The 27318-nt window shown below is 52.8% G+C and overlaps 1 protein-coding gene across 6 annotated transcripts; it reads left to right on the forward strand.

Annotated features, from left to right (window-relative positions):
• Positions 1–9: 9 nt before the first annotated feature.
• RRP1B (ribosomal RNA processing 1B) lies at positions 10–26745 on the forward strand. Of its 6 annotated transcripts, XR_004526465.2 has the most exons (17): positions 10–269; positions 7022–7104; positions 8682–8739; positions 9966–10051; positions 10355–10416; positions 10755–10884; positions 12202–12266; positions 12679–12860; positions 14867–14961; positions 15556–15653; positions 17806–17825; positions 18862–18993; positions 19517–20145; positions 21798–21947; positions 22751–22901; positions 23098–23161; positions 23994–24068. XR_004526465.2 is itself a non-coding variant. In XM_033856165.2 (16 exons), the coding sequence occupies exons 1-16, from the start codon at positions 140–142 to the stop codon at positions 24185–24187; spliced, it is 2175 nt and encodes a 724-aa protein (XP_033712056.1). In that variant the 5' UTR covers positions 23–139; the 3' UTR covers positions 24188–26745. The 6 variants fall into 6 exon arrangements, 5 of the variants coding, with proteins under 5 accessions (XP_033712057.1, XP_033712056.1, XP_004314759.2 ...); XM_033856165.2 differs by lacking the exon at positions 22751–22901 and having other exon boundaries at positions 23–269; positions 18865–18993; positions 23994–26745; XM_004314711.4 differs by lacking the exon at positions 22751–22901 and having other exon boundaries at positions 24–269; positions 23994–26745.
• Positions 26746–27318: the final 573 nt, after the last annotated feature.

Here is a 27318-nt window from a genome sequence, read left to right on the forward strand (position 1 = left end):
GCGTCCGGCGCCTTTGTGATGCCATCAACCCGCGCGCCGCCGCCCGCCCCGCTGCCTTCTGCGCAGTCGCGGCCCGGGCAGCACGGCGGCTGGCGCTCGGCGGCGGCGGGCTGCGGCCGGGGATGCTCCAGCGGGTGCGATGGCCCCCGCCATGCAGCCGGCCGAGATCCAGTTCGCTCAGCGCCTGGCGTCCCACGAGAAGGGCATCCGGGATCGGGCGGTGAAGAAGCTGCGCCAGTATATCAGCGTGAAGACGCAGAGGGAGACAGGTGGGCGCCCGGCTGTCCGCCGCGCACATGGCGGCGGGGGCTGGGGAGCCCCGGCTGGGCCGGGGCGTGCGGGGAGGGGGGCCGGGCCGGGGGAGCCGCCGGCGGAGCGGGGGGGGCGTGCGGCACCGATTCGCACTCCTGCATGTGCTTCTGTGTCCGCTTCCTGCCGGGTCTCGTCCGGTTCTACGGTTGAGGGACTGCGGCCGACAGGGTTAGGTGGTCTGCCGAAAGTCACAGCGAGTGGGGAAGCTGAGAATTAGACCCGTTCTATCCGATCCCATGTTGGATCAGCGGACTCTCCTGCTTGCTTCTGGTGCGCTCTTCATTGAGTTACGTCCTCACTTGACCAACATCTTTAGGTGCTGGGGTTACAGGAGAGAAGATAGAAACCCTACCCTCGAGGAAATTGTCCCGGGAAATCCAGGGAGGAATAGATAACTGAAACAGAGCTCGTATAAGTGAGGTAAAGAAAACGAAAACCAAGGAAAGAGAGAGTTCCTCTATACAGGCTGTTCCACAGGACTCTCGGGGTGGCGTTCAACAGGTCTGAGAGGAGGCGACAGGGAAGAGCTGGAAGGTCAGTAAGAGAGGGTGAGGGTGTTAACAGATGAAGTTGGACAAGTAGGCAGTGGCCAGGTCACACGGGGCTTTTGTGGTTTGGATTTTAACTTCAGTGGGGAGCCATTGACGGATTTTGTTACCTGATCTGTAAACCCTTGAAGGCATGAACTACTGTACGCAGCGGAGGTTTTTATTGCACTAAGATAAAGTCTGATTTGTTTATTGCTAGTATTAATACTTTGAGTCTATTTGAAAGAATTGATATCATTTATCCCTGTACTGACATCCTTAGTTTGTTTTATTTTGACAAGAAATCACGAAAGACTACCTAGGAAAAAGAAAATACAGTTTCATGGGAAGTCTGCTAGAAAGAGGAATGAAGCCAAGCTTTCTGACTTCGATTCTGTTAGGGGTCTCCCCGACAGATTTAAGTTATTCTTATCCCATGTATGCTAGAGGTTCCTATCCTTAACCTTCTATCCCAGACCTTTGCTGTTTTCAGCTCAGATATGCCCTACTCACCTGATGTCTCCACCTGCACGTCCTCAAACTCAGAATGCCCAAAAGTGACTCATTTTCTTCCCTCCAAAACCTTCTCTTCTGGTGCTTGTCTGCTGCCCGTGGTCTTTTTAATTTTTGGCCGCACTGCGCGGCATGCAGAATCTTAGTTCCCTGACCGGGGATCAAACCCACACCCCCTGCATTGGAAGGCGGAGTCTTAACCACTGGACTGCCGGGGAAGTCTCTCGTGCTCTTTTATTTTGGTTGCCAGTTTCCATCCTCCACTCAGACTCTAGCTGGACACGTGCGTGGCCTGGACTACTTCTCCTCATCCTCTCCCTGCACCCTGCATCCACTGTCCTTTGGTCTTCCCTGTCTCCTCTCCTGAATTACTCTGCCCTGACTGAAGGCCCCTCCATCTCATCTAGACTTATGCACTTGCTTACTTCCTGGCTGATCTAACAACTCCATTTGTGCCCCCCTCGAACCCATGCTCCACAAACCAGCCTGGGCTCATCTTCCTAAAACAGCTGGATCACATCAGCACCTTCCTGGAATTCCAGGCCTGCGGACCGTGATCTGTCCTCTCTTTCTCCCCACCTCAGCCCCATGTGACTGCTCCACACTGATTCCTGGTGTACAGCACACCATTTGTCACCTCTACCTTCGCTTCTCCTGGTCACTCAGAAAAGGTTCCCAGCCTTGATCCACTCCCAGCATTCCGTTCAGCATCGCTTGCCCCTAAATTCCTTACCTATCACCTCACCCTGCTCCTCTGGGATTTGGAGATATCCAGTATGTCTCTGTTGTGGCACTTAGCTACACTGTTTCGTATTATCAGTAGATGTGCCGTTCTCCCCCCAAAACACTGTAAGCTTCTGTCTGTTTTCCTAGCCGGAAGTAGGCGCACATCCAGACGTACGAGGGCCTTCCTGTGTACAGGAACAGAAGAGGGACCAGATGCAGTACATTCGGGCTGAGGCAGCCAGACAGAGCCTGGTGCTCAAACCCCTTTGGTGAACAGGCTCAGGGTCCGAAATGCCAAGGTGATGCTGGGGGAGGAGGCCGGGGGTATGTACCAGTGCCCGGGGTCCGGTCTGGTTAGCGCCATCCCACCTGAGTTACTTGTCCTGTACTCCTTTTCACCACCACGCCCACACTGCAGGGAATGTAGCGGGCCTTCCAAAAAGTAACTGCAAAGTGAATGTCTAGACAATGATGATGGGACAAAATAAAACTATCTGCCACAGCTGTGCTCGTCAGAATAGAAACACAAGTTTGGAAATAACTTGGCCTGACGGCGAATCTCACTGACAGACCCAAGTTTTCCGTGTCGTCTTCGGCATAGTAAAGGCAGTCTGAAATTTTACTCTTGCTGTCTGTTAGCAACATAGAGAGCTTCGTGATTTCCAAAACAAATTGAAAATCTTTGTAGAACTTAAAGCCACTCAGTGTTGCTCTGCTACTTTAAGTGTTCCTGTTGATCACTCACAGTTGTAGAATAACCATGGTTTTATTCACAAGGACTCATTTCGTCCCTGTTTATTCGTTCATATATTCAGCAAACGTGTGGAGCGCCTCCTCTGTGCTATTACTATTTCGTGCACTACTCTTGGCACTGGGAGTGCAGCAGTGAACAGAACAGACAAGCATCTCTGCCTCTTTTATCCATTCTGCAGCTTTGAGCATTTAACATCCAAAATTGGGATAAATTTTAAAATCAACCTTGTGACAGTTTCGTTTGCGTTCCTGCTTTCTCTTGGCGCACGTAAGATAACAGTACACCTTATAGTTGATGGTGTCTTAGAGCCAATGGCAGTAATGGGGGAAACAAGTGTTTCTTCGTACTGGCAGGGTTGGGGTCTCTCAACTCAGTAGTTAGAGAAACGGGGAGCTATGGCTGTTTCCACACAGGTGTGGGGTCACGTGTTACCAGCTAAGCTGCCTCCTGGGCTGATTCGTGATGAGAGGAGCTGTTGGACTTGCTGTATCCACGTCTCACTTTCATGTTCACCTCATTCATTCTGAAGCAACTAAACCTATATAATTGTTAGAAACTTAGTTGTATTAAGTTTAAGAAACTCAGCCCCCAAGAAAAAAAGGCAAATCCAAAAGCAATTGTGGGACAGAACTGCTTCAGATGTGTCGTACTTCATCTTCAGGGTCTTGAAGGAAATTAGATGATGAGCATTTCTCTGTTTTGCTTTGCATGCTTCAAAGATTGGTACCTTGTTTTTACCAGTTAAATTCCTGGGTGAAAATGAGGGATTTATATATATAAATATGTATATGTATATATATATATATATATATATATATATATATATATATATATATAAAACGTTGGAAACAGGTGTTTTTTAAGGGAGACGCGCTCTACTAGGCTATCGGTAGAGAACCTGGGACGATCACAGTGATACCCGCCCACCGCGTAGTGCTTTGCTCTTACAATGTGCTTCCCGTTTGTACACTTAGTTTTGACCCTAAGCATGAACCTGACACGTGTCACAGGTGACGAACAGGAGGCTCAAGGCCTTTCTGGGAGGGACAGCCGGGAAGGAGCGGACCAGGGCCTACCCAGTGCTTCATTTCCGCTGTACTTCGTTGCTCCACGTAGGATGAAAGTCAGAGTACGCTTTCACGTCCAAGCCCCTTTCCCGCCCGCTGTCCAGGATCTGCTCTCACCTGTTACTTTGCCGAAATCTGCCGTTTTCCCTCACAAAGGCCTCTGTAGTGCCTCCTAGCACACCTTTGCCCGGTACAGGTGTGGGTTATCCAGCGACGCTTGAGTGCCTCACATGATCACCTAGAGGTGGTTTGACATGCTGCTGCCCTTAGAGAAGCCATCCGGAGATGAGTACACACTGTGCTCTTTTTAAATGAAGAGGCTTCTGAGCTTCAGCACACACACCTGTGCGTTTCTGTATCACACATGAGTGTTGTGTAAACACACACAGGAAAGATGCCACCAGGCAGAGAGCAGTGATCCCGGGGGGGCGGGGGGCACTGGGTTTGGGAAGCAGTGAATAAGCCACTTTCAGCTGTGTACTCTGATATAGTATATGACTTTTTTGCCATAAATGTTCTTATTGGTTAGGACTCTTTTTCAGTTGGAACTTGACAGAATATCCAAGTCACACTAGTTTTCAGGGGAAAAAAACCAAAGCATAGCTTTATGCAGACGCTCCACTGATGGTACCAGAGCCCAGCTTCTCTGCAGACAACTCTGCTGCCCCCGATGCTTCCATCCTCAGACAGGCTCCCAGCCGTGTGGCAGGGTCCAAACCGTGCCTTCTCCGCAAGTCTCCCCGGAGAGATCAAGAGTCTTTCCTAAGGCCTGAACAAGACCAGCAGTGGGATGGCCAGCCCATTCTCGCGCCAGCCCCGTGGGCAAGGGGATTCCTGCTGCTCTGGCATAAGCCCAGCTGGCTGCTTGCCGCCACGTAGGTGAGCCCTGCCCAGCCCTGCCCAGCCCTGCCTTGAAGGGGGGCAGCCCTGGAGGGGGAGACCGTGTAGCTGCTTGGTAAAAACAAGGATGCCCAGTCCCAAGCCTCACGCAGGAACTGGTGTCATTTAAGTCCTGTTTCATCAGTGGTCGTGCTTTTCCAGTTTCATTATGATGAGTCTTCTAAACAGTAAAAAGAAGAAAGAAAACAGCCCGTGATAACATTTTGATAATCTCATGCAGTTCTTTTTTTCTTCTTTTAATTAAGGAATATTTCAAGTACATAATTTCAAATATCAGTACTTTGCTTCAGTATTTATTAATTACCTGGCCGGGTTGTCTAATCGGCCCACTTCCTCCTTCCCACGAGATTCTTGGGAAGCAAATCCCCAGCATCTCATTTCATCTTCTGACACCTCAGTGTGTATCTCTAAGATAGGGACCCTTCTAACCTAACCACAGCACCATTATCACACCTTATCTGTTGAGTTTTTCCCATCATTCCATAGATTCTTTATGACAAATCAGAATCCAGACAAGACCCACCCGTTGCCTTTGATCTGAAATTCCAGCAGGCTTATCCACCTTTTTCTCCCTTGCAGTTTATTCATTGGAGGAACCGGGTCATTTGTCCTATAGTTTCCGACACCTGGGGTTTTGCTGGCTGCGTCCCATGGTCTCATTTGACATGTTCCTCTGACCCCTGTATTTCCTGCAAACTGGTATTAATAGTTAAGATTTGAAGTGGTATAGATTAGCTTTTTCGTTTTTGAGAGAATACGTAACAAGTGATGCTGTGTTCTTCGTATTGCATCACGCGGGACATCTAATGGGCTTGGGTGTTGTTGGTCTGATTCATCCATTGTAACGCTCCTCGATATTTTTTCACCTAATGTTTTAGCAGCCATTGATGATCTTTGCCCAGATCCAGTAATTCATTAGTCTTAACACGATTGGTTGTAAACACAGGTGACTATGACAGTTACTACGGTCGTGACTGCAGTTGGCTGTGCGCTGGTGGAACTCATCACTTACACTGTAGCTGTGCAGTCAGCTGTGGCTTATCTATTACAAGATGGGGAGGAAACCAGTTGGCACATCGTTTGCCCGACCCCTAAAGGAAAGGCGCTTTAGTAAACCAACGTTACTGTAGTTTCTGGTGAAGTGAGAGCCCATCACAAAGATCAAAATGCACTATAATGAAACTGTTGGTATGAGAAAGGTCTTTAGTGACTTGGAAATCAATACCTACAAAGCTCTAAAGCGTACTCTGAATAAAATAAATAACCCTCATTCTATCGCAAGGGATCTCTGTCACTTTTAACTTAGTTATGCTTTGGAGTATCGAAATCGCATCGATTCCAAATACATACTTGTTTACGTTCACCTAGTTTATCCTTTGCTGCTCCACAAGATTCTTCCTAGTACCTTCCAGTGAAATGTTAATAATGGCCATTTGTAACAGGCATCAGGCTTGAGGATTCTGTTTGTTCTCCATAGGCTTGGAAACTGCAAGGGCATACACTTACCTGATTTTGTGGGTTCTTATGTTACTCAGCAATTGTTCCCGGACACCTGGGGTCCACCCAGGAGACAGAAGTCTGTGTGCAACGTGTGGCTTGGTCATAGGCGGTTCAGGCAGAGGTGGGGGTCTTGAATAATTAGTGAGAACGAGGCTGACCAGGGTGATGCCACTTAAAACAAGACTACGCTTGCCCAGTAAATGAAAACTGTAGCCAGGAGAGAGGGAGATCTAGGTACAGCCGAACGTACGATCCTTAAAAGGGTCATCTTTGCAAAACTATCCCAAAGCTTTGCCAGTTTCCTTGGGCTGGTTGTACGGGACTTCAGCAAATCCCTCATCTTCTGTAGGATTTGCAATTTTGCTTTGCAAGACCAGTGTGCAGGGTGAGGTGCTAGTTTTAGGCAGAGGGCCACTTGGGGGAACTCGTAAATGACCACTGAATTAGTTAATGTTTTGTTGTGATGACATTTGCTTCTTTCCTCAGATAATAAGAACACGCCACCACTACCGCCCTGCCCCATAGCTGATAAAACTGCCTAATTTATGTGTGTTTGTTTTGTAACAGCAAGAAAATGTATGCTTCAGATTTAAAAAGACATTTGCAAGTGAAAGAATGAAAACGTATGCAGTATTATTTTCACGGCTTACGTGGCAGTTCTAAACTTAGAAAGGAAATGTTTGGACTCTAAAATAAGATTTTTATGCTGTTTTACCCTCTAGGAGGTTTCAGCCAAGAAGAACTTCTAAAAATATGGAAAGGGCTCTTCTATTGCCTGTGGGTGCAGGATGAACCTCTTCTACAGGTAACCTACAGCTCCCTTTGTCATATGACAGGTGGATAAGAGACCTGCCCATTTTGTGCTGTATCCATCCCTAATGTACAGAAACAAACTGAAAACCATTGCTTCAAGGGATCACTTTCTGACCTCTTGTCCATATAGAAAGGGATGCAAGCAGTGAGGTTAATTAACTCTTCAAAGAGCAAAGAAGACACATAAATTAGATCTATTATTTCTCTGTCACAGTTTCATAGGTTCCACGGTAGGTTTTATTTACATTACTTATTTTAAAGTTTCGGTTATATCTTTTATTATTTGTGGTCAAAAACAGCATGGCACTAGTCCAAGATCGTGTGAGCTACCCCGGCTCCAGGCCCACCTCTGCCACAGCTAAGCGGGTGCCCGGGACTGGGCGGCCCCCATGCTGGGGGCAGGGTCTTTGTAGAGTGAGCAGCGGCCCCAGATCTGATGGCCTCACCCGCAAAGGCGGTGGAGACTTGTCCCTGGTGCGCGTGCTCACCCGGACCCCTGTCTGCCGAGCACACCGAGCCCCGCCACCAAAACCATCAAAGAAGATGGTTTAGGCTCTTTAAGAGCTCTGTTCTGACGTGTAAACCAGGCCTACCTTTGTAGCAGTAGAGGGTCAGCCTTAGGAGATGCTCTTCGCAGCCCCCTGACACACCGTGGGTAGGTTTTACTCGGCTGGGTTTTACCATGCAGCTTTGCCACTTCCCCTAAGCTGTGTAATGACTCACTTTGATTTATTGCCTTTATTCCACTGAACATGTTTTGAGTAGGATAGCGGAGCAAAATATTTTCAAGTTACATTCAAAGTAACAGTAACCAACAGCTTTAGTGGAGGAAGAAAACAGATGAAAACAGATAAAAGGGAATATCGCTTGCAAGTCTGGGAGTTCATTTAAAATGCGTAAGAAAGACTTGAGTCCAGGTAGTATCGACAGGGATTGTTCTTTCCTTCTGTAACTCATAAACAGTTATTTTGTTGACACTCCCCAAGGCAGGTTTCTTCATAGACCGAGACACCAAATTCTCCCCAGCGAGCTTGTGTGGCTCAGCAGGACGGGCTCTTCCCGTGGCATTGGATGCCCTTAACCTTTCCCACCACCCTGCCTTTGCAGCCTGTCTCTGAGCAAGCCAACGAGAGGACTTCCTGGTTCCACACGGAGCCTCGTGGAGTGACAGTCCCGGTGTCTGCCTGCCGGCCACTCCCCCTCGTTGGCACCTGTGTTTCCATTACTTGGGGGTTTGGATGGAATCTCAATTCAAGTTGTATTTTGACAGCCAGGACTTGCTGACAGCCAGTGCGTTTCTTCTGTAGGTCATTTGAGCGCATAGCTGGAGGTGACTTATGTAAGCGTGCGGCTTAGACAGTTCTCAAGGGCATGCTGAGTTGGCACAGCGGTCCGTCGAAATTGGGAATTTCACATTTGACGAAATCCAGATATCCAGATACACTCTTCTTAGTGGAAGTGACATTGAGAACAGGAGCTAGAGACGCCCCTCCGCTCAGGCCGCGATGCTGTCGTCTCAGTGGTACCGCGTAATAACCCCGATGTTTCTCCCCAACCCCGCCTTTGCAGGAGGAGCTAGCGAACACTATATCCCAACTCATCCATGTTGTTAACAGCTCAGAGGCTCGTAAGTCCTGATGTTTTCATGACTTTCAACACTTCCTTGTTCATCAGATTTGGTAACTTGCCTAAGAAATCTAGTCAATACTGTTTCTTCTCCTTCCTTCAAAGTTTCCGTTTTCCAATGGGCTAGCTTCACGCGAACCTGGGCTGCTAGCGTGTAAATGTCAGGCGACAAACCGTCCCATGGGGAAACTGTTAAACACGCTGAGAGGGTGACGGAGGAGGTGTCCTGTGGGACACCACATTTGGCATCTCAGAAATTTCAAAAAAATATTTTAAGAAATAGCAGTCCTCCAGAGTTTCCAAATCCTGAGTTACTTTAGCACTCTTAGAGGCTGTGTGTGAACATGCTGGTGTTTGCAGTAACCTCGGGGTGTAGAGGATGGCTTATCCCCCTTAAGACTAGAGCCATTTAAGGTCATCACGGGTAACAAGCTGTAAAGTAACCCCTCTTGACCAAAAAGAGTAAACAAAGGGAGGAATTAATTATTTCTGAGACATTCAGGCTTTGATAAGTTACAGAGGAAGAGGAAGTAGAATCCGCTTCTTTTGCTCAGCCCTCCTCAGAACACAGCCATCCACTGGCCTTATTAACCCTCAGTGGTTCCCTGGAGTTTAGCAGGGTCTCAGCTGACCTCGTAAGGACCAGAACTACACATGGAGTATACCGTAGCTTTTCATATATCAGGAGAGAATTGTGCAAAAAGAAGTAAAGCCAAAAAACCAACTTATTTGGGGTGAAAACGTGCCGATTTCATGGCTCAGAAGAGAAAGCTAGAATGTTTTGTTAGACCTCACCCAGCTGACACCGAACATGAAAAAAAAAGCCGAGTTTCTACGTGGATCCCCCAAGAGTTCATCAGAATTAATGGCTTTGGATTGACCGTTAGGCAGAGATGGGCTTTGAAAAGGGCCAGTAGCTGTGGCTCAGGAAATCTTTCGATTTTTAACAGAAACGTGGCTTGGCAGTGGATGATGAAACACTCTCCAGACAGCACTCGAGTTGAACATTAAGATATTACCAGCCTTCCTGTTACTAAAATAAGCTTTTATGTAAATGTAAAAGAAGTTATTGAGCGTACTTAGTTACTGACCAGATTTTCTAGCTGCCCAAGAATTCTTGAGAAGACTGAATAAACAATCCTAGTCTGTCTCCCTTCGTTACTTTCTTGCTGTGTGGTAGCATGGTACCCTGTAAAGCAAGCGTTCAGAGCCTCTTGTTCACTGCAGAGCACCTGTTCATCCAGACCTTCTGGCAAACCGTGAACCGGGAGTGGCCAGACATCGACGGGCTGCGTCTGGACAAGTACCACATGGTGAGGGCAGGGCCACAGCCCCTGTACTCGGGGCCGGGGGCGGGCGGCAGCTGGCGGACCGTGCCAGGGTTGGTTGGTGCAGTGCACGGTAAGGCGACCAGCGGAGCACATTGGAAGATGCGCTCAGAGCCGTCTGTTTTGTTTGCGCATCCTTAGTTACCATCTTTTTGTTCTAGAAGCTAAATATGATTATTGCGGAAGCTTTTTCACTTTGGGGATGCAGGCTCTACCCGTCATCCTGCTCAGCTGATGAGTATTTCTCACTTTCCCTTTCTTTGTAACGAGAGTTGTCTGTCTCTGTAGCTGATCCGTCTGGTCCTGAGGCAGTCCTTTGAAGTTCTGAAGCGAAACGGCTGGGAAGAAAGGTTGGTAAACTATACGGGTTAGCGTTTGGGGGCCTTAAAACTTTGAAGGCAATAGTGTGGTTTCAGGTCTTTCAATTAACAAGTTTGAATTGCCTGGTCCATGCCTTCCACTCTGCGTACCAAGAGCAAAACATCCTTACGCGTGAAGAACTTCAAATCCAGCAGATCTGAGCACACGTGGCAGTTAGCATCTTATACTTGTTTCAGTGGTTGTCAAACCTTTTCCGCCTCGCACTGCTTGTTAAGCAGGGGGGCACGAGAGCGTTGCCGATTTCTCTGGGGGAAGAGAGGATGTTGGCAGCTGGGGTTAACAGAACCGTGTGTGTTGCTTCCTGTAGCCGAATCAAGCTTTTCCTGGATGTCTTGATGAAGGAGATCCTGCATCCTGAGAGTCAGTCTCCGAACGGAGTGAAATTCCACTTCATCGATATCTATCTGGATGAACTGTCCAAGGTGGGAGGGAAAGAGGTAAGAAGTGGGCAGACGCCCTGTGGCAGTGTACCGTGGCCACAGCTGCCCCGAACAGGCAGGGCCTTGGCCCTGCCCTGAATGTTCTGTGAGCTGGGGGTGGAAATGCTGTTGGCTGGCGCTCAGGGTTACCAGCCACAGTAGCAGCGCGGGTGGGTCAGCCTTTCTTCTGACGTAGTTCTTCGCGCATCTAGGAATGTACCATAAGCAGGTGATGGGTCATGTGGATAAAGATTTATGCAGTGAGGGTGTGCACGGCAGTCTATACAACAGAACTGAGAACAGCTTATGCAGTCCAGCGAAGGATTGTGTAACATGAGGAAATGCTTGTGATGTCGAGTTTTTAAAAAGCATTGAGGGGGGACTTCCCTGGTGGCGCAGTGGTTAAGGATCCGCCTGCCAATGCAGGGGACACGGGTTCGAGCCCTGCTCTGGGAAGATCCCACATGCCGCGGAACAACTAAGCTCGTGCACCACAACTGCTGAGCCTGCGCTCTAGAGCCTGCGAGCCACAAGTACTGAAGCCCGTGCCCCTAGAGCCCGTGCTCCACAACAAGAGAAGCCACCACAATGAGAAGCCTGCGCACCGCAACGAAGAGCAGCCCCCGTTTACCACAACTAGAGGAAGTCCGCGCACAGCAACAAAGACCCAACGGAGCCAAAAATAAATTAGTTAATTAATTATTTTTAAAAAGTCAGTAGGGAGACTTCCCTGGTGGTCCAGTGGTTAGGACTTGGCGTCTCCAACCGCAGGGGGCACGGGTTCCATCCCTGGTCGGGGAGCTAAGGTCCCGCAAGCCATGAGGTGCAGCCAAAAAATAAAAATAAAAAGCAGTAGGGAAAGGAGGCCACAGACAGAGCTGGGCACGTGGGTGGCTTTTTAAGTATATATTCGTCTGTGAACAGACAAAGGGCGAGAAAGGAAATACACAGTTTTCAGCACGCCGGTGACGATCTGAATTGGGATTAGGAGCAGGGGTTTACTCTCTTCTTCCACGAGGGTTCTGCGGTGAACATTTGATTTTTAATTCCTTCACCTTAGTGTCTGGGAGTGTCTGAGTAGGACTTCTCTGTGGAGGAAGGAGTATGTGTTGGGAATGCTGGGAGGGGCAGTCTTCTCTGGTCACTGCGCCGAGATGCCCAGCGGGCTGGATGGCGGCCATGACCTTCAGCGGAGTGTGTTTCGGGTGTTGTGAGATACGTGTTGGTCTGATGCAGGCTGTGTGAGAAACGTGAATGGTTCCTTTCTCGAGGACACATCAGAAAGGAGAAAGGCTCTTTTTCCCCCTCATTGTTTTTCCTCTTTCTAAATTACAGCTGCTGGCCGATCAGAACCTCAAGTTTATTGACCCATTCTGCAAGGTGGCCGCCAAGACTAAGGAGTAAGTAGTCCGCGTGTGACTTTACTGCTTCGGTTGGTGCTTCGTCATGGGAGGTGGTGGTAAAATTGTAGGTGAAGCATGGCGCACAGGCCCTGCAAAGCTAAGAACAGCTGCGCGGCGTTGGAAGGAAGCTCTGAGTCGTGGCTGGGCCCCCAGCGGCTCCAGGAACCTCGCCCTCCCATCGCCCGGGCTTCCTCCCACCCCCGGTCCCTCCGCCTGGCACATGGCGCCGAGCTGGCCCCTGGCGGCTGCAGCTGCTTGGCACGGGGGTGTGGTTAGAAACGCGGGTCCCCGGGGGGCTGGACGGGGTGTGTGGTGACTTCCTCCACCTCCCGGCCCTCTGTGCTCCTTTAGGGAACCAAGTCCAGGCCGACTGTTAACCACACTCTCTCTGCTGTGCTTCCGCCCTCAGCCAGACTCTGGTACAGACTATAGCTAGGGGTGTTTTTGAAGTCATTGTAGATCAGTCTCCTTTTGCACCTGAAGAGACGGTCGAGGAACAGAAAACCAAAGTGGGTGACAGTGACCTCTCTGAGGAAGAGACGTCTGGAAATGAGATGACGTGGAGAAAAGCAATCAGTAGAAAGAAAACAGGTAACAGAATTTACTTGAAAAGTCTTTCTTAGGTAAGGTTCACTCAGAGGAACACTTTTTAATACATTTGTTGCCAGCTCACTGACTACACCCTGGAATTCATCAGAGGTGCCTCTGCCTCGGCCCCCGCCTGAGAAAGGAAGTAGGGCTGTGTTTAGACACTCGGGTCCAGGGCCCCTGCTTACACTGGGGCTCGTGCACAGTTCTGCAGTTCCCAGGGTCGCAGGGCTTTCTTCGAGGGTTTTGTCATTTTCGTTGCCGTTGCTTTGGGTTTTGTGTGTTTTTGTTGTTTCAGCTTTTTTTTTTTTTTTTTTTGGCTGCGTAGCAAGGCTTGTGGGATCTTCGTTCCCCGAACAGGATTGGACCCAGGCCCTCGGCAGTGAAACCACTGAGTCTTAGCCAGTCTTAACCACCTGACTGCCAGGGAGTTCCCTCGGCTTTTCTGATGTGTTTAAAAATCTTAAGGTGGCCTTGTGTCTGTAAGAGGGTCCCCGACGGGAGACCTGATTTACTGTTGCATTGGGAACGCATGCTTGTCCTGCAGCTCACCTTTCTGTCTCCGAGTTCCTCCAGGGTCCTTTTCTTCGGGTGTATAAATAACCACTGTGGATGGACCCTGTTCTCAGCGCTGTTTGTATCCGTGGGAATTGCGTGGGGCATTTACAATGCAGCCTCACCAGAACTCACGTTGGTTTTCAGCATCTTGGTGCCACGGTGTCAGGTAAAGGGCTAGTTCAGGTTGTACCCACGCTTTTGCAATGTTCTAGAGCCACTGAAAAGGAAAGTTTTCAAAAACTAATACAGAAAATATAATTTAAAAAAATTTTTTATAGCAGGACCAAAAAACTCTGTGTAGAAGGTGCCTGATTTGTATATTTAGACATATGCATATAAACACGTACGTATGTATCTGGAAGGATGTACACCAAGGCGGTAAGAGCTAGCCCTGCGTGGCAAAATTGTGGGTGATTTCTATTTTCTTTGTACTTTTGTCTGTTTTTTCTAAGTTTTCTTCAATGATTATATATTGTTTAGTCAGGAAAAGACAAATCTTTGAAAAAGGAAAGATAAGATATTCTGATTGTAAGCTCAGCACGAGTGACAACTCACTGAACGGCCTTGAGCACGTTTTGACTTGGCCCTGGCCCTCTCCTTCCGCCATGTCTGTGTCTGAACTAGAGCCGTTCCCCCTCTTCCCTGAGCGCTTCCCAAGATTCCCCCCCAGGTTCTTCATCAGATGCTTGTGGGGCCCGCCAAGTCTTCTCCGGGCTCTGCCCTGAGGCCACATTCCAGAGACGGGACACCTTTGAGAGCTTGTGTGATTCCAATGGTAATTTCTACCTGCTTCTCCATGAGCTATAATGCTCTTTGGATTATTTCTTAAATGCCAGAGTCACGTCAACATCAGCCTGTTGTGTTTCCTGAGGCGGCCCCCTGAGAGTCAGTGTGCTACTGTAGAGAGTTCACCACGGCCTCAGCTTTCCTGAGACTAGGGACAGACCCCGTCTGCCCTGCTCCCACTGGCCTGAGCCCCGGCCCACAGGTTTCCTGTCCACCTCCACTGCACTCCACAGTGGGGTTTTGTCTACGAGGTAATTAAAAGGCAAAAATGTGTGATTTCTCCCAGGTGTTTTTTGTTTTTTGTTTTTTTAGTGTCCCAGGACTAAAAATCCAAAACATCTTTGGGAGATTTTATAAATGTACTTGCAGGGTTTTGTCTGTAAAGAAATGTTCTTTTTGGGACTTCCCTGGTGGTCCAGTGGACAAGGCTCCGAGCTCCCAGTGCAGGGGCCCCAGGTTCCATCCCTGGTCGGGGAGCGAGATCCCAAGTGCCTCAGCTAAGACCTGGCGCAGCCAAATAAATAAATAAATTTTTTTTTTTTTAAAGAGAAGAAAAAGAAATGTTGTTTTTCACTAAGAGGCACCTAATTGGATGGTGGGTGGCTCCTTTGGGGGTAGCCATGGCCATGTATTTGAGTTGTGTCTGTGGATGTGTTCCTTGATAGCACTGGGCAGATATCACTGCAGAAAAGAGGGAGTCGCTGAGGAAGGCGGACGGGGCGGCGGCGGAGGCGTGGAGGACGCCGGGCTGCTCCTCCAGGTTGGTAGCAGGTGTTGCTTTTTGTAGAATATGGGTGTGCTGTGGAGCCGCCTGGCTGCTGGGGAATTAGGGTCAGAGCTGATTAAACCACATGCCTAATGCGTAAGGTTTTCTTTAATCCCTCAGTCACTGGTGCCTTTCTTGTAATGAGCTTATTGGAGACAAAGAGATTTAAGTATGACGGCAATTTGAAAGATGTCAGTCTTCGTTTTGGCCTGAATTACTAAGATCTGCTCTGTTCCGTCCAACAAAGGGAGCCCAGTGGTACTTTTCAAATAAAGGAGGCTCACTACGATACCAAGTACAAATGGAACATCTAGATTCAGTTTACAGAACAGCATAGCACACCCAGCTGAATTCTCAGAAAGAAGAAATAGAACAAATACAGACCAGCTTCTTCTGAGAACAGATAGAAGGAGGTTTTCAAGGGCAGCGCCTAGCTTCTGGCTGGCAGGCCTGAGGCGTGCCGTGTGCACCGTCCTGTCCGGGATGCTTCCAGGGCCCCGAGCTCTGGCTTTCCTGTCTGGTTGATGTGATTTCCAAGTCAGGCAGCGCTGTGCTTCGGGCTGATGTTTAGCTTTTCTTCTCACGTAGTTTGACTACAAGGCAGTTGCCGACCGACTCCTGGAAATAACCAACAGGAAGAACATCCCTCCCTTCAACAGGAAACGTCTCTCCAAGCTAATCAAAAAGTAAGTGATCGGGGAAGAAGGTTTCACCTGATCATCGTTCGTGTTCAAGTCCGGCCCTTTTGTTTCTTGCCATGAGATGAGCTGTCACCATGCTTCCCTTTTTTCTCGGTCCTATAATATTATTACTCATAGACTTGCAGTACCCACACATAAACTGAAAGATTCTGTAAAAACAGCCGCTCCCCTGCCCCTCAAGTTCATTCTGCAGAGGCAGCTAAACCCACCTCTTAGCTGTTCCGTGATGATGTAGCAGGAAGCCTGTGGAGAACGTGTAACGTCTGCTAATCAAGAAATTGCAGTGTGGTTGGGATAGCGGTTCAGCTATTTCCCCCCCCCGCCCCCCAGCTCCCACTTTGTCTGCCAGAGGTGTGGTTGTGACACCATCACCACCACTCAGGTAATTCACTGCGCAGCCCCGGGGCTTGTGACTCACGGCAGGCAGCAGCTGAACTTGATCGCACACTGAGCCGGCCCAGTTCTGAGCGCTGCACATAAATCGTTTCATGTTCAGGAGGGCACCACAGGGCGGCTTCTGTCACTGCCCCACCTACAGATGAGTTAGCTGGGGCACGGGGAGGCGACCGATGGCCCGGGCTCCCAGCTGCCAGACGCAGCTGGACGCGGGCCTGTCTGCTGCCCAGCGCTGCCGTGCAGCCCACGCGCCCCCCCACGCACACACCTCCTCACAGCACCTGCCACCTCACAGCACACGCCCCTCACAGCACTCGCCCCCTCACAGCACACGCCCCTCACAGCACTCACCCACTCACAGCACACGCCCACCCCACACACGGCCCCTCACAGCACCTGCCACCTCACAGCACACGCCCCTCACAGCACTTGCCCCCTCACAGCACACGCCCCTCACAGCACTCACCCACTCACAGCACACGCCCACCCCACACACGGCCCCTCACAGCACCTGCCACCTCACAGCACACGCCCCTCACAGCACTTGCCCCCTCACAGCACACGCCCCTCACAGCACTCACCCACTCACAGCACACGCCCCCCACCCCACACACACACACATACACACACGGCCTCTCACAGCATTTGCCCCCTCACGGCACACGCCCCCCCCCCCCCACACACACACACACACGGCCCCTCACAGCACCTGCCACCTCACAGCACACGCCCCCTCACAGCACATGCCCCCTCACAGCACACCCCCCCCCCACACACCACACGGCCCCTCACAGCACCTGCCCCCTCACAGCACACCCCCCCCCACACACACACGGCCCCTCACAGCACCTGCCCCCTCACAGCACACGCCCCTCACAGCACACGCCCCCCCCCCCCCCACACACACACACACGGCCTCTCACAGCATTTGCCCCCTCACGGCACACGCCCCCCCCCCCCCACACACACACACACACACGGCCTCTCACAGCACTCGCCCCCTCACGGCACACGGCCCTCACGGCACAGGGCTCACACTTCTTTTTGTTCTAATACATTAGTCGTGTAGAGCAAAACACGGCTAGGCTGTGTCCACTTGGGAACAAAGCAGAGAGTGCAATGTCAGAGAGATGTAAGCTTTTTCAGCCTTCAGAAACAAGAAGAAGATTTTAATTTCTCCGTTTCATTTGGGTGTGCCAAGACACGTCTTGAGATCCTCGTGTCGTTGATGATATGATGACACTTGAGGGAGTTTTGTCCTTTGTTTCTCGCCCTTGCCTCACACCACCTTCCTCTTCCACCTCCCCTTCTAGGAAAGAAGGAAGCTGAGTTAACAAACCCCCAATATTGCTTTACCCTCTAAGCTTCTGTATGTAAAATGGAAAACAACAGGGTCCTACTGTATAGCACAGGGAACTATACTCAACGTCGTATTATAAACTGTAGCGGTAAAGAATGTAAGAAAAGAATGTATATGTGTGTATAATTGAATAACTTTGCTGTGTAGCAGAAATTAGTAACGTTGCCTATCAACTATACTTCAATAAAAATATATTGATAATAAAACATTCAGCTGTACACTTTAAATGGGTGAATTGTTTAGTATGTGAATTATATCTCAATAAAGATTTTGTTTTAAGGAAAGACAGGTATCACTTATATTTTAAAAGGTTAGTGCATATGTTTACAGGAGACAGAAAGACAGGGTTTCTCTAGGAAGCTTTCTTGTTTTCTGTTTCAGATTCCAAGATCTTTCTGAAGGTGAGGAAAATGAGAAGATTATAATCGGTGATGTTCTTAATAAGCGTGGACCCCACAGAGGGCGGTTGTGCCAAATATTGAAAAACAGGACTGAGAGACATGAATTGAAAGCATGAGAAATTAGCCTGCTCAGCTGAGCAGAGGCCCTCGCAGGAACCCGGCGTTGGGCCTTTTCCAGCCCGCCGCCCACCCCCGTCCAGGCCAGCGCGGAGCCAGACGCGGGCGCGAGCCCCTGGGGCGGGGTGGATTCTTCATGAAGAAGACAAGCTGATCCCTCAGAGTCCCTTTCATTTGCTGTGTGATCAGTCGTCCCCCAGGGGAAGCTGCTGCCTGTGAGCTTGGTTACATTTGAGCCAAGTGGATGGTCTGCTGCCCCGTCCCTCGTGCACACAGGGAGCTTAGAATTGGAGGGCCTTGCAGACCTGGCTGAGGTGTGGAGGCCGTCACCCCAGGTCTGCAGTCCCTTGCCTCAGCTGAGAGATCCACAAAGCTTTTTTAAAAATTTTTATTTATTTATTTTTGGCTGTGTTGGGTCTTCGTTGCTGCGCCCGGGCTTTCTCTAGTTGCGGCAAGCGGGGGGCTACTCTTCGTTGCAGTGCGCGGGCTTCTCATTGTGGTGGCTTCCTGTTGCAGAGCACAGGCTTCAGTAGTTGTGGCTCACAGGCTCTAGAGCGCAGGCTCAGTAGTTGTGGCTCGAGGGCTGTAGAGCGCAGGCTCAGTAGTTGTGGCGCACGGGCTTTGTTGCTCCGCGGCATGTGGGATCTTCCCGGACCAGGGCTCGAACCCGTGTCGCCTTCTTTGGCAGGCGAATTCTTAGCCACTGCACCACCAGGGAACACCCCACAAAGCGTTTTTAAGTCTGTACTTCCTGTGTCCCAGCTTTCGGGTTGGGGTCGGAGGAGTAGTGAGGGCCTTATGGCAGAAATCAGTGTTAAAACTCTACCCACGTGACGTGGGGAGGGGCATGGCTCGGAGGCCCTGGGGACAGAGCGGTGCCGGTCTCAGAAAGCTGACCAGAAGGGGCTTTGGTGTCCAGCAGGCAGTATCTCACACCTCAGTTTTGCTGAGGACGCTTCTGCTGACGAAGATGACCAAAGCCTCAGTCAAGGGAGGCATAAGAAGAAAGGGAACAAACTTCTGGAGAAAACGGACATGGAAAGAGGGAAAGGTGAGCCGCAAAGACCGCAGTCTGTGAGGGCGGGGGTGAAAGGGGGGCGGCGCGGGGACTGCCTTTGCCGTCCACACGGGTCATCGCAGAGCGGAAGCCGTCGCTCTGAGGGGCTGAGACAGAAAGTCTGTCCGAGTGTTTTGCTGTTTCCTGTGGAACCACGGTGCAGCCTCCCTAAAGTAAAGGCATTTACTGACTCCTAGTGGAGAAAGTGGGTGGGGACAGGGGGATGCTGGGTGGACACTGCCCTTCGGAGCATTTGTCTCATTACTGGGCCTGGGCCTGCAAATTAGTAGAAATCGGAATACTATTTCAGATGCATTTATATCAAAGCAGGGCTTAGGAAGGTTTCCGGCCACAGCCGGGGCAGGGAAGAGGTGGGGCCGGGTGAGGAAGCTCGTGGGGCCCGAGGGCGCAGAGGAGGACCTGTTGGGAGACCGTGGGGACCTGCCCTGCGCTCCCCCACGAGGCTGGCCAGGTGGCCTGGGCACCGGGGTGCTCTCTGACTGGTTTGTGTCTCTAGGAGCCAAGTTCTCTGCTGCCGAGGAAGAGGAGAGCGCAGGCAGTGTTCCAAAGAGAAAAAGGAAAAAGAAGAAGAAGAACCACCTCCGGCCTGAACACTTGGGGCCCGGTGGTGAGGCCACGTGCCCGGAGCAGAATGGCAGCCGGCAGCCGGAGGCCGGTCCCGGAAGAGCCCAGGAGGCGAGTGCGGCTGAGCTGGGGACGGTGGCCACGTTCTGCCCCCGGGAGCAGAGCGGCTCGGAGCCCGCCTCCGTGCACAGCAGGAGGAGACGACTGAGGAAGAGAAGCCTGAGGGTCCAGGTGGAGAGCCCGGAGGCAGCGGCCCTGGCTGGCGGCGCCCCGGTCCTGAAGAGGACGCGCGAGCTCGGCGCCCTCCTGGTCAACGGCGGCGGCCCGCCCACGCTGGCCTGGCCCCTGCCCCTGCCCCCTCCAGCGAGCCCAGCAGACAGAGGGGACTGCCCTGCCACCCTGCCCCAGGGCGGGAAGCTGAAGAAAAGGAGGAGGGAGTCCGGCGGCCATGACCTCCACAACCTGTCTGCTCAGAAAGCTGCCGTTTTGAAAAAGAGGAAGAAAGTGAAAGAGATGTCAAAGTGGGCGGAGCACAGAGGGGTCAAGCTCGTGCAGGCCCTGGTAAGGCGGCCGGGCCCAGGGCAGGGGGCTGGAGCTCCCGGGCGGGAGTGTCAGGGCCGTACCTGCTCAGCCGCATGCATGGGCAGGACAGGGGACAGCCAGCCCCGGGCCCAGGGAGCGGTCATGGCTCCGGACAACCTCTACCAGGGAGCAAGCAGTGACCCCTCTGTGGCTTCCTCTGCGTCCCCCCAGCCCCCACCCCTCTGGCTCCACGGAGGCCAGGGCGGGGCCAGCCTCAGTCTGGGGACCTGTCCCTGTGGCCAGTCCCAGCAGATAAACAGGCAGGTGTGTGTCTCCATCACACGCTGATCTCGTTTTTCTGTTTCACCTCGTGGCCAGTCCTGGCAAAGGCAGAAGCCCCAATTCTCTTATCTCACTGATGTTTCCAGTGAAAAAGCTTTTTGTCCACTTGGATCTCTAGAGCCACCTATAGACGGGGACCTGGGCTCTAGGTCTGCGTCTCACACCCTCCTCTCTGGACGTGCAGTGCGTCTGTGCCAGTGGTCGGCAGGCGTCGCCTCCCTAGCACACAGCCCGCCAGCGGTGCCCACGCTGACCTGGCTGCTTCTGCCTCTCGCGGCACAGCTGAGGAGTGTGACGGAGACCTCACGGCCTGCAGAGCCGGAATCGTTTACTCCCTGGCCCTTTCCAGAACAGGCTAGCTGACCCCTGCCCAGCGTGCATATCTGCATCTCCTGCTTTGCAGCAGTTATGACATCGAGGCCCTTGTCTACAGAGCTTGTGTGGACTGGGTTACTCGCTGCTTCCGGGCCTCACAGTGCAGGATCCCTAAGTGGGTCCGTAGCCAGTCTGAGCCAGGGAAGCAGGGCGCGCAGACGGGCTTCAGGAAGTCTCTTCTCACCTCAGACCTTCCCTGACTGCTGTGTCAGCTGTGTCGCCTTCTCTGGGCTCTGCGGCCTCTGCCCTTCACCCACTATCACTGATGCTCTTTCTTCACTAAGAATATCAGAGGGATTTCCTTCTTCGGGTCTCATTTCTCTGCCCCTGGTAGCCCTCCTCGGAGAGGATTGGAGGGGCTGCTAAATGAGTCACAGGGTCGGGGGAGGTTTTCCTCCCCAAGGGGTGGCGTGTCTTGTCCATGTGTGCGACACCGTGGGTCCTGGCCAGGAACACCAGGGACTTGCCGAAACCACCAGTGGGCTGCCTTGGGCTTGCCAGACCCCTGAGACCCCAGGAATAGAGCGGGGCCCGCCGTGGGGTTGTCAGCGTGAAACATCCAGGGGACATTCCGTCTGCCTGTCACGGACCCACAGAACCTGGTGGCCTCACTCTCCCTCCCGTGCCAGACTGTCCGTGGGCAGTGATGTCTGATCAGCAACGAGAGAGTGAATTACTGTGTGGTAGATGGTCTCTGAAAGGCAGAGATCTTCAGAACATGGGCATAAGTTTGAAGATGGGTAAAAATGGTTCTCGTGGCTGAGAAGGTAGACCTCTGGCCGCCGGCATGGTGCCAGCGTGGGGAGGCGGGCGTTCGTGTGTGTGTGGCGTCTGCTCAGGAAACGAGGTGTTCGCACACCTGGAACAGGAAACGGGGGGCTTGGGGTGAGCTGGTAAGTGGGTCCCGCCTTGTGTCCGCTCGCTTCCTGCATTCACGGGGGGGTGTGACCCCCGTCTCGCCCCTCTGCACACAGGGGAGCGGTGGGGCGCTCAGCCCTTTGAGGAAGCAGCTGAGGACTCAGAGGGACTTCGTGAAGTTTGACGCCTCCTCCTCCCCGAAGCCCCTGTTCTTCAGGAAGGCCAAGGGCAGCGGGGCCACCACCTCGCCAGGCCCCGGGCTGCAGGTACCCGACCCCCGCCCTGCCGCCCGCTGTCCCTCTGTCCCCCGGCCCACCACGACCACCCGAGGCGCAGACAGGGGCTCTGTGCGCTGGCCTCGGGCCCCACTTCTGGCCTCTGCCGCTTCTCGCGGCGTGCCAGCCTTGTTCAGGCAGCCATTCCGGCCCCGGCAGCCCGAGGGCTCAGCAGGGAGCTTGAGGTGTGGTCGGTGACACCGTTCCGCGTCGGCGGGACTGGGGTGCCGTGTCCGAGAAGTCGCAGGACTAGGCAGCGAAGGGGGGGGACGGAAGCTCTGGAGAGTCTGGGTCCACAGATCTGCCTGGGACACGAGGGGAGCGGTCAGAGCGTGTCGTGGTGGTGGGAGAGGGTGGTCACTGTTTCAGGGCTCAGGAAGGCAGGGCCAGCTGTGCCGGGTGCCCAGGCCGGGCCGCTGGGGGTGCGTCCAGTCCACGTCCAGGAGACAGAGGCCCTGGCGGAGCCCTTGTGGCGGGTGGGCTGAGCTGGCCTGCGCGGACACCCCCGGCGAGCTCACATTTAAATAGCACCCACTCGAACTGGCAGGGTGGCCGCAGCCTGTGTTTCTTTTAAGGAATCTTAGGGATATTTGTTCAATGACTCAAGACTCACACAAGCCAAGTCCCTCTCAAAATGTTGATATTAAAGCAAAAATGGTATAAAGTAGAATTATGGGATTCACAGATTTGGGATTCTAAGAAGGATTCGATAAAGTGCTTCATAATGCAGAGTGGGGACACGTCTAGGAATTTGTCAGATAGGAAGCAGTTACTTAATTTTGATGAATTGTTAGAACATCCAATCCGCTTGGAGTCCTCCTGCACGAGAAGTTGGGAAGTGCCCGTCCGTTGCCCCCAGAAGTCAGGTTCCGTGACAGGAGCGGGCCCATCGCTCCCCTTACGAGGTCACGGCGGGGCTCTGGGACGAGGTGGATGGAGTTAATGGTGAGCTTCCTCTTGTTCCCGGGAGGTTTCAAACACCGTGATTTTGCTCTGCTCTCCTCCCCGGGAACCCAGTGACAGGCGGTTACTGCAGAGCGGGGCTGGCCCGCCAGTGCTGGGCCTGCGACGCGGCCACCGTGGGCTCTCGGGGCAGCTGGGCCGTGTCCTTTGCTCCTTTCGGTGTCGTTTTCTTCTGCAGCCACACAGGACGCCGTCCAGCTCCAAGAAGGTGACGTTCGGGCTGAACAGGAACACGACGGCGGGTGAGTCGGTGTCCGCTCTGCGGGGCGGGGAGGGCCTGGGCCCGTTGCTGGGCTGCTCCCGGGGCGGCCGGGAGAGCCTCGGCTTCCAGGCCTGCCTGCCCTGATTCTGAAGCCCTGTCGGCCCGCCACCTGGCGGTCTGTCCTGCCTCCGCGAAGGTCTGCAGGCTGCCTGCCCGGGGAGGGGGGAAGAGGGGCACACTTGTCCTACCGCTTTCCATACGGGTGTGATTCACTGGCCTTGCTTTGTCTTTCAAAGGAGGAAACCAAGGTTTTTACAAGTACATAATGAGTTTAGGTCCTGGCTGTTTTTAGGGACCACAAGTAAACGTGTATGTGTGCCTGCGTGCGTGTGTGTGTGTGTGCGTGCACTCGCACGCGTGCAGAAGGGTGGGGCTGTCTGGAGAGGACCTGTGAAGCTCTCATCTTCAGCGCTGGAGAAAATGGGGGGAACAAATCCACCAGGAAGGAAAGGCTCCTTCAACTGTCTAAACCTGGGGTTCATCCCAGACCCAAACCGGGGGTTCACCGAGTGCCCATGTTCCGTAACCCCCCCCCCCCACGCGACCTGGCCCGCCTGGCGCTCCCCCCACGTCCGTGCAGGTGGCCTCAGGGCGTTTTCCGAGGAGGATGAAAGTCATCCGAGGGAAGGAGCCTCACTGGTGACTCCATTTCCTCCCGGGCTCTCGGGCCCTCTCTGCGGGCCTAGCGAGGGCGCCACCCTGCCTGGGAGTGAGCACGCAGCTTGGGGGCCTGCGGGAGCCTGCGCTGCCGGCAGGACAGAGGGAGGCGTGCGTACCCTGTTAACCTGTGGCCTTGCTTTCATCCGGGGCAGAATTCAAGAAGACGGACAAGAGCATCTTGGTCAGTCCCACGGGCCCCTCCCGGGTGGCCTTCAACCCTGAGCAGAGACCCCTCCACGGAGTGCTGAAGACCCCCAGCAGCTCGCCGGCCAGCACGCCCCTGGGGACCAAGAAGCCGCTGACCGGCACGCCAAAGAGGAGGCCGACGGCTATAGACTTCTTCTAGGGTAGTCAGTCCTTTCACAGACTGCTTTTGTACAGAGTATTCTATAAATTATAACGTTTAAAAGTGGGGCCTTTTTATTGTTTTATAAATTCCCATGAGTTGTGTGTACGAGGTTCTGGGTGAGCCGCGGGGCCACGGGCATCTGGGTTGAGCTGCTGCTGCAGACGACGTTCGTGCTCGAGCTCTCCGCTCCCCGGGTGTTCCCAGCCGTGGGTGACCTCAGGGCCTCCGGCTGTGGCGGCGAGGCCCATGGGCTGAGAGCACGCTGCCCGGTGCCCCTGCACTGATGCGCGCGGTGGCATCCCGGGGCTCAGTTCCTCGCCAGCCCCGCCCAGCGCGTGTGGAACCGCCAAGCGAGGCTGGTTTTCTGGTGGTCTTGGGTCTAACAGTCTGTCTTTTTTCTTTTTCAACGCATGTAGGGCTTTGTTCCCGTGTTCGGGGGCGTTTGGCAGTTTGGGGTAGAGGTGACTCGTAAGCACATCAGCAATACCGCGCTTTTTCTACGCGCTCGCAGGGCGTGCTCAGCGGGGCTGACCCTGCGAGTCGGGGGCACTGGGGCGGAGAGAAGAGCCTCTGCCCTCGGGGGTCAGACACTTCCTTCCCTCTGCCTTGGCCTGGTTTCCTCCCTGGCTTCCTACCTCTGGGCCCGCCTAGGGTGTCCTCCCTGGGCGCCCGGGTCCTCGTGCTGTGTGAGCCGCACCCTCCATGGCTGGCGGCCCCAAGAGCAGCTTGCCCATCTCCAGTCCCAGCTCACGTCTTCAGAGGCGCGGCCGCCGTGTCTGAAACTTGGGTTCCTGCTAGAAGGCAAAAGAAGCAGCCTTTAAGGATTGTCTCTGCTTATTTATTTGTTCGTAGCTCCCTTTTTTCCAATGTCGAAGCTTGCACTTACAGATTTTTATAAAGCTCTAATTTTAGTTAATTACAGCAATCGGGTGGATGGCGCTCAGACTTCAGTTGGAAACACAGAAGTGCAGCTTAGAGCAGTGCTGGCGAGGCGACTGATCTGTCTTGGGAAGCTGTGTCTGTCCCTCGAGCCTGAGTGGCAGGTGGGACACAGACCCCGCAACCTTAGAGAAGGCCCTGGGGCCCCTCCCGGCTCTGTCTGGAGTTTACAGCCCTAAGGAGGTGGTGCAGAATTTGCGGGGGACGTAGTTTCAGCTCTTGGCTCAGGGGGCCTCGGGCCTTCTCCCTCCCCCTGTGCAGGAGCCCCAGTTTCTCACCACAGCCCGAGCCAGCCCCCTTGGCTCCTCCCCAGCACAGGACCCCGGCGTCGCCTTGGCGGTCCCAGCTGCGACTTGGGGTGACGGCCTCACTGGGGTTGCAGGGCTGATGTGACTTTGGTTTCCTCGATCACGTGATCAGGGTGGGGTCCTCTGCAAAGACCACAGCTGACAACTTGCAGGTCAGGTGGGCCGGCCTGCGGGGGCCTGGTGAGCAAGGAGGGCGTGCGAGCTTTGCTCCTGGCCCGCTCTCTAACAGAGCTGTATCATAATCAGGCCGCGAGCAAAGCAAGCCTCAGCATCGTGCTGTTAGGTAGTCATAACCTTGTGGTGGTGGCGTGGTTTGTAGTGTGCTGCCTTCGATAGGATCCATCGAAACCAAAACTGATGGTGTGAAAAGGTTAGGTTTGAGTGCTCAGATGTTTTTAACTTTTTGTTTTTACAAAAATTGTTTCGTTATCCTTGGCCAGATTATTTTTCTAACAATTTTTATTTCAGCGTTCAGGATGGGTCATGTAGCCCAATGGGCCGTATAATCCAACGATGTTAAGATGTCTTAGCAAGACCAACGGCAAAAACGGCTCGTTGGTCCTGCAGTTGAGGGTGGGGGCTTTCTTCCTCGCTCTGATATGTCATCTGTCGCTCCTGAGGCCCCAGTGGGGCGTCCTGGACACGTCCTGCCTGGGGCCCGGAGCCCAGGAGTGACAGTGTGTCTTGGATTCCATCTCTCCTTCTCTGATTCTGTCCTGACTTACTCCATTTTGTGGGTAAGCTCAGAAGGTTTACTGTGGCTTATTTCTAACGCCTAAGTGTTGGCAACAAAGAAAGAAAAAATACAGTTTTTTAAAATTCTCATTCCATACACTCCAAGAATGTATCACATAAGGAAAATGTCTTTACAATACCAGTTTTCTATTGGATGCATGTTATTTTCCTAGCTAAAGTTGCCAGGGGGACTTGGAAGTCCAAAAAGGGAAATAATTTAAATTAATGCTGGTGATCTTACAGTCTTTTGTAAAGTGATCATCTTGCCTCTTACCCCATAGGACTGATCAGTTTTGTACAATTTGGTATCACACTTTGCAAATGTATTATCCTTTCTAACTTTTGCTGAACTGAAAGCACAAAGAAAAGCATAAAGAAAATCGGGGAGCGGTTGCTGGTGTTGGAAGGAATGTGGAATTGAACCTGTCTCTTGGCTGGTGTGTGTGCGTTTTCTCTGAATTTTCCTGACTGCTGGCAGGGCCTGTTCGTTTACAATCGTTTTGTACCCGTGTCTGCAGGGTTTGTCAGCGCTCGTCAAAGCCAAATCCAATAAAACGTCAGTCTTTGCCCTCAGATGTGTACTTGATCTTGACTGTCAGCGTACGTAAAACTACGCCTCTTTGGGAGCTATTATAATGCAGCCGGGGTTCGCTGACACTGGGGACAGTGGTAAGTGTTTGAGAACAGGCATCTCTGGGCACCCGTCCTGTTGTGCGTCCCCTGCCCGGAGCCGGCAAGGGGGCTTGTGGCGAGGCTCGCCCTGCGGCTGCACATGGACACCCCCACTGCCAGGCCTGAAGCACCTGCTCCTCAGGCCTCGGCCTGTGAGGACGGTTGCAGGGGGCGCCGGTGTCCTGGGCGGGGCCCCCCACCTCCACCGCAGAGAGGTGCCTGCCGCTGTTCCTCTTCCCCAAGGGGAGAGGTAGACGGCCCTGTCTCGCCAGGCAAGCAGAGCACCGCCACCTGCTCTTGGCCTTGGTATACACGTGTTCCCCGAACAGACGCTCCTCGGTCACGGTTTGGATCCCAGAGACGTCCACAGAGGGTCACTTAACCCATAAAATAACACCTGGAACACCCATGAGACCCCCCACACCCTCATACGTCCTCCCCGACCCCCGTCTCAGCAGCAGGACCACGAGATGC

This window comes from Tursiops truncatus, chromosome 4, assembly GCF_011762595.2.
Source record: "Tursiops truncatus isolate mTurTru1 chromosome 4, mTurTru1.mat.Y, whole genome shotgun sequence".
NCBI classification, from domain to species: domain Eukaryota; kingdom Metazoa; phylum Chordata; class Mammalia; order Artiodactyla; family Delphinidae; genus Tursiops; species Tursiops truncatus.

What these genes read in the sequence shown, in the direction of transcription:
- RRP1B (XM_004314711.4), top strand. Translation starts at nt 140, where the DNA reads ATGGCCCCCGCCATGCAGCCGGCCGAGATCCAGTTCGCTCAGCGCCTG. An exon ending in CGAAACGGCTGGGAAGAAAG is followed by an intron (nt 10,417 to 10,754) that starts GTTGGTAAACTA and finishes TGCTTCCTGTAG; the next exon opens with CCGAATCAAGCTTTTCCTGG. An exon ending in CGCCAGGCCCCGGGCTGCAG is followed by an intron (nt 21,948 to 23,097) that starts GTACCCGACCCC and finishes TTTCTTCTGCAG; the next exon opens with CCACACAGGACGCCGTCCAG.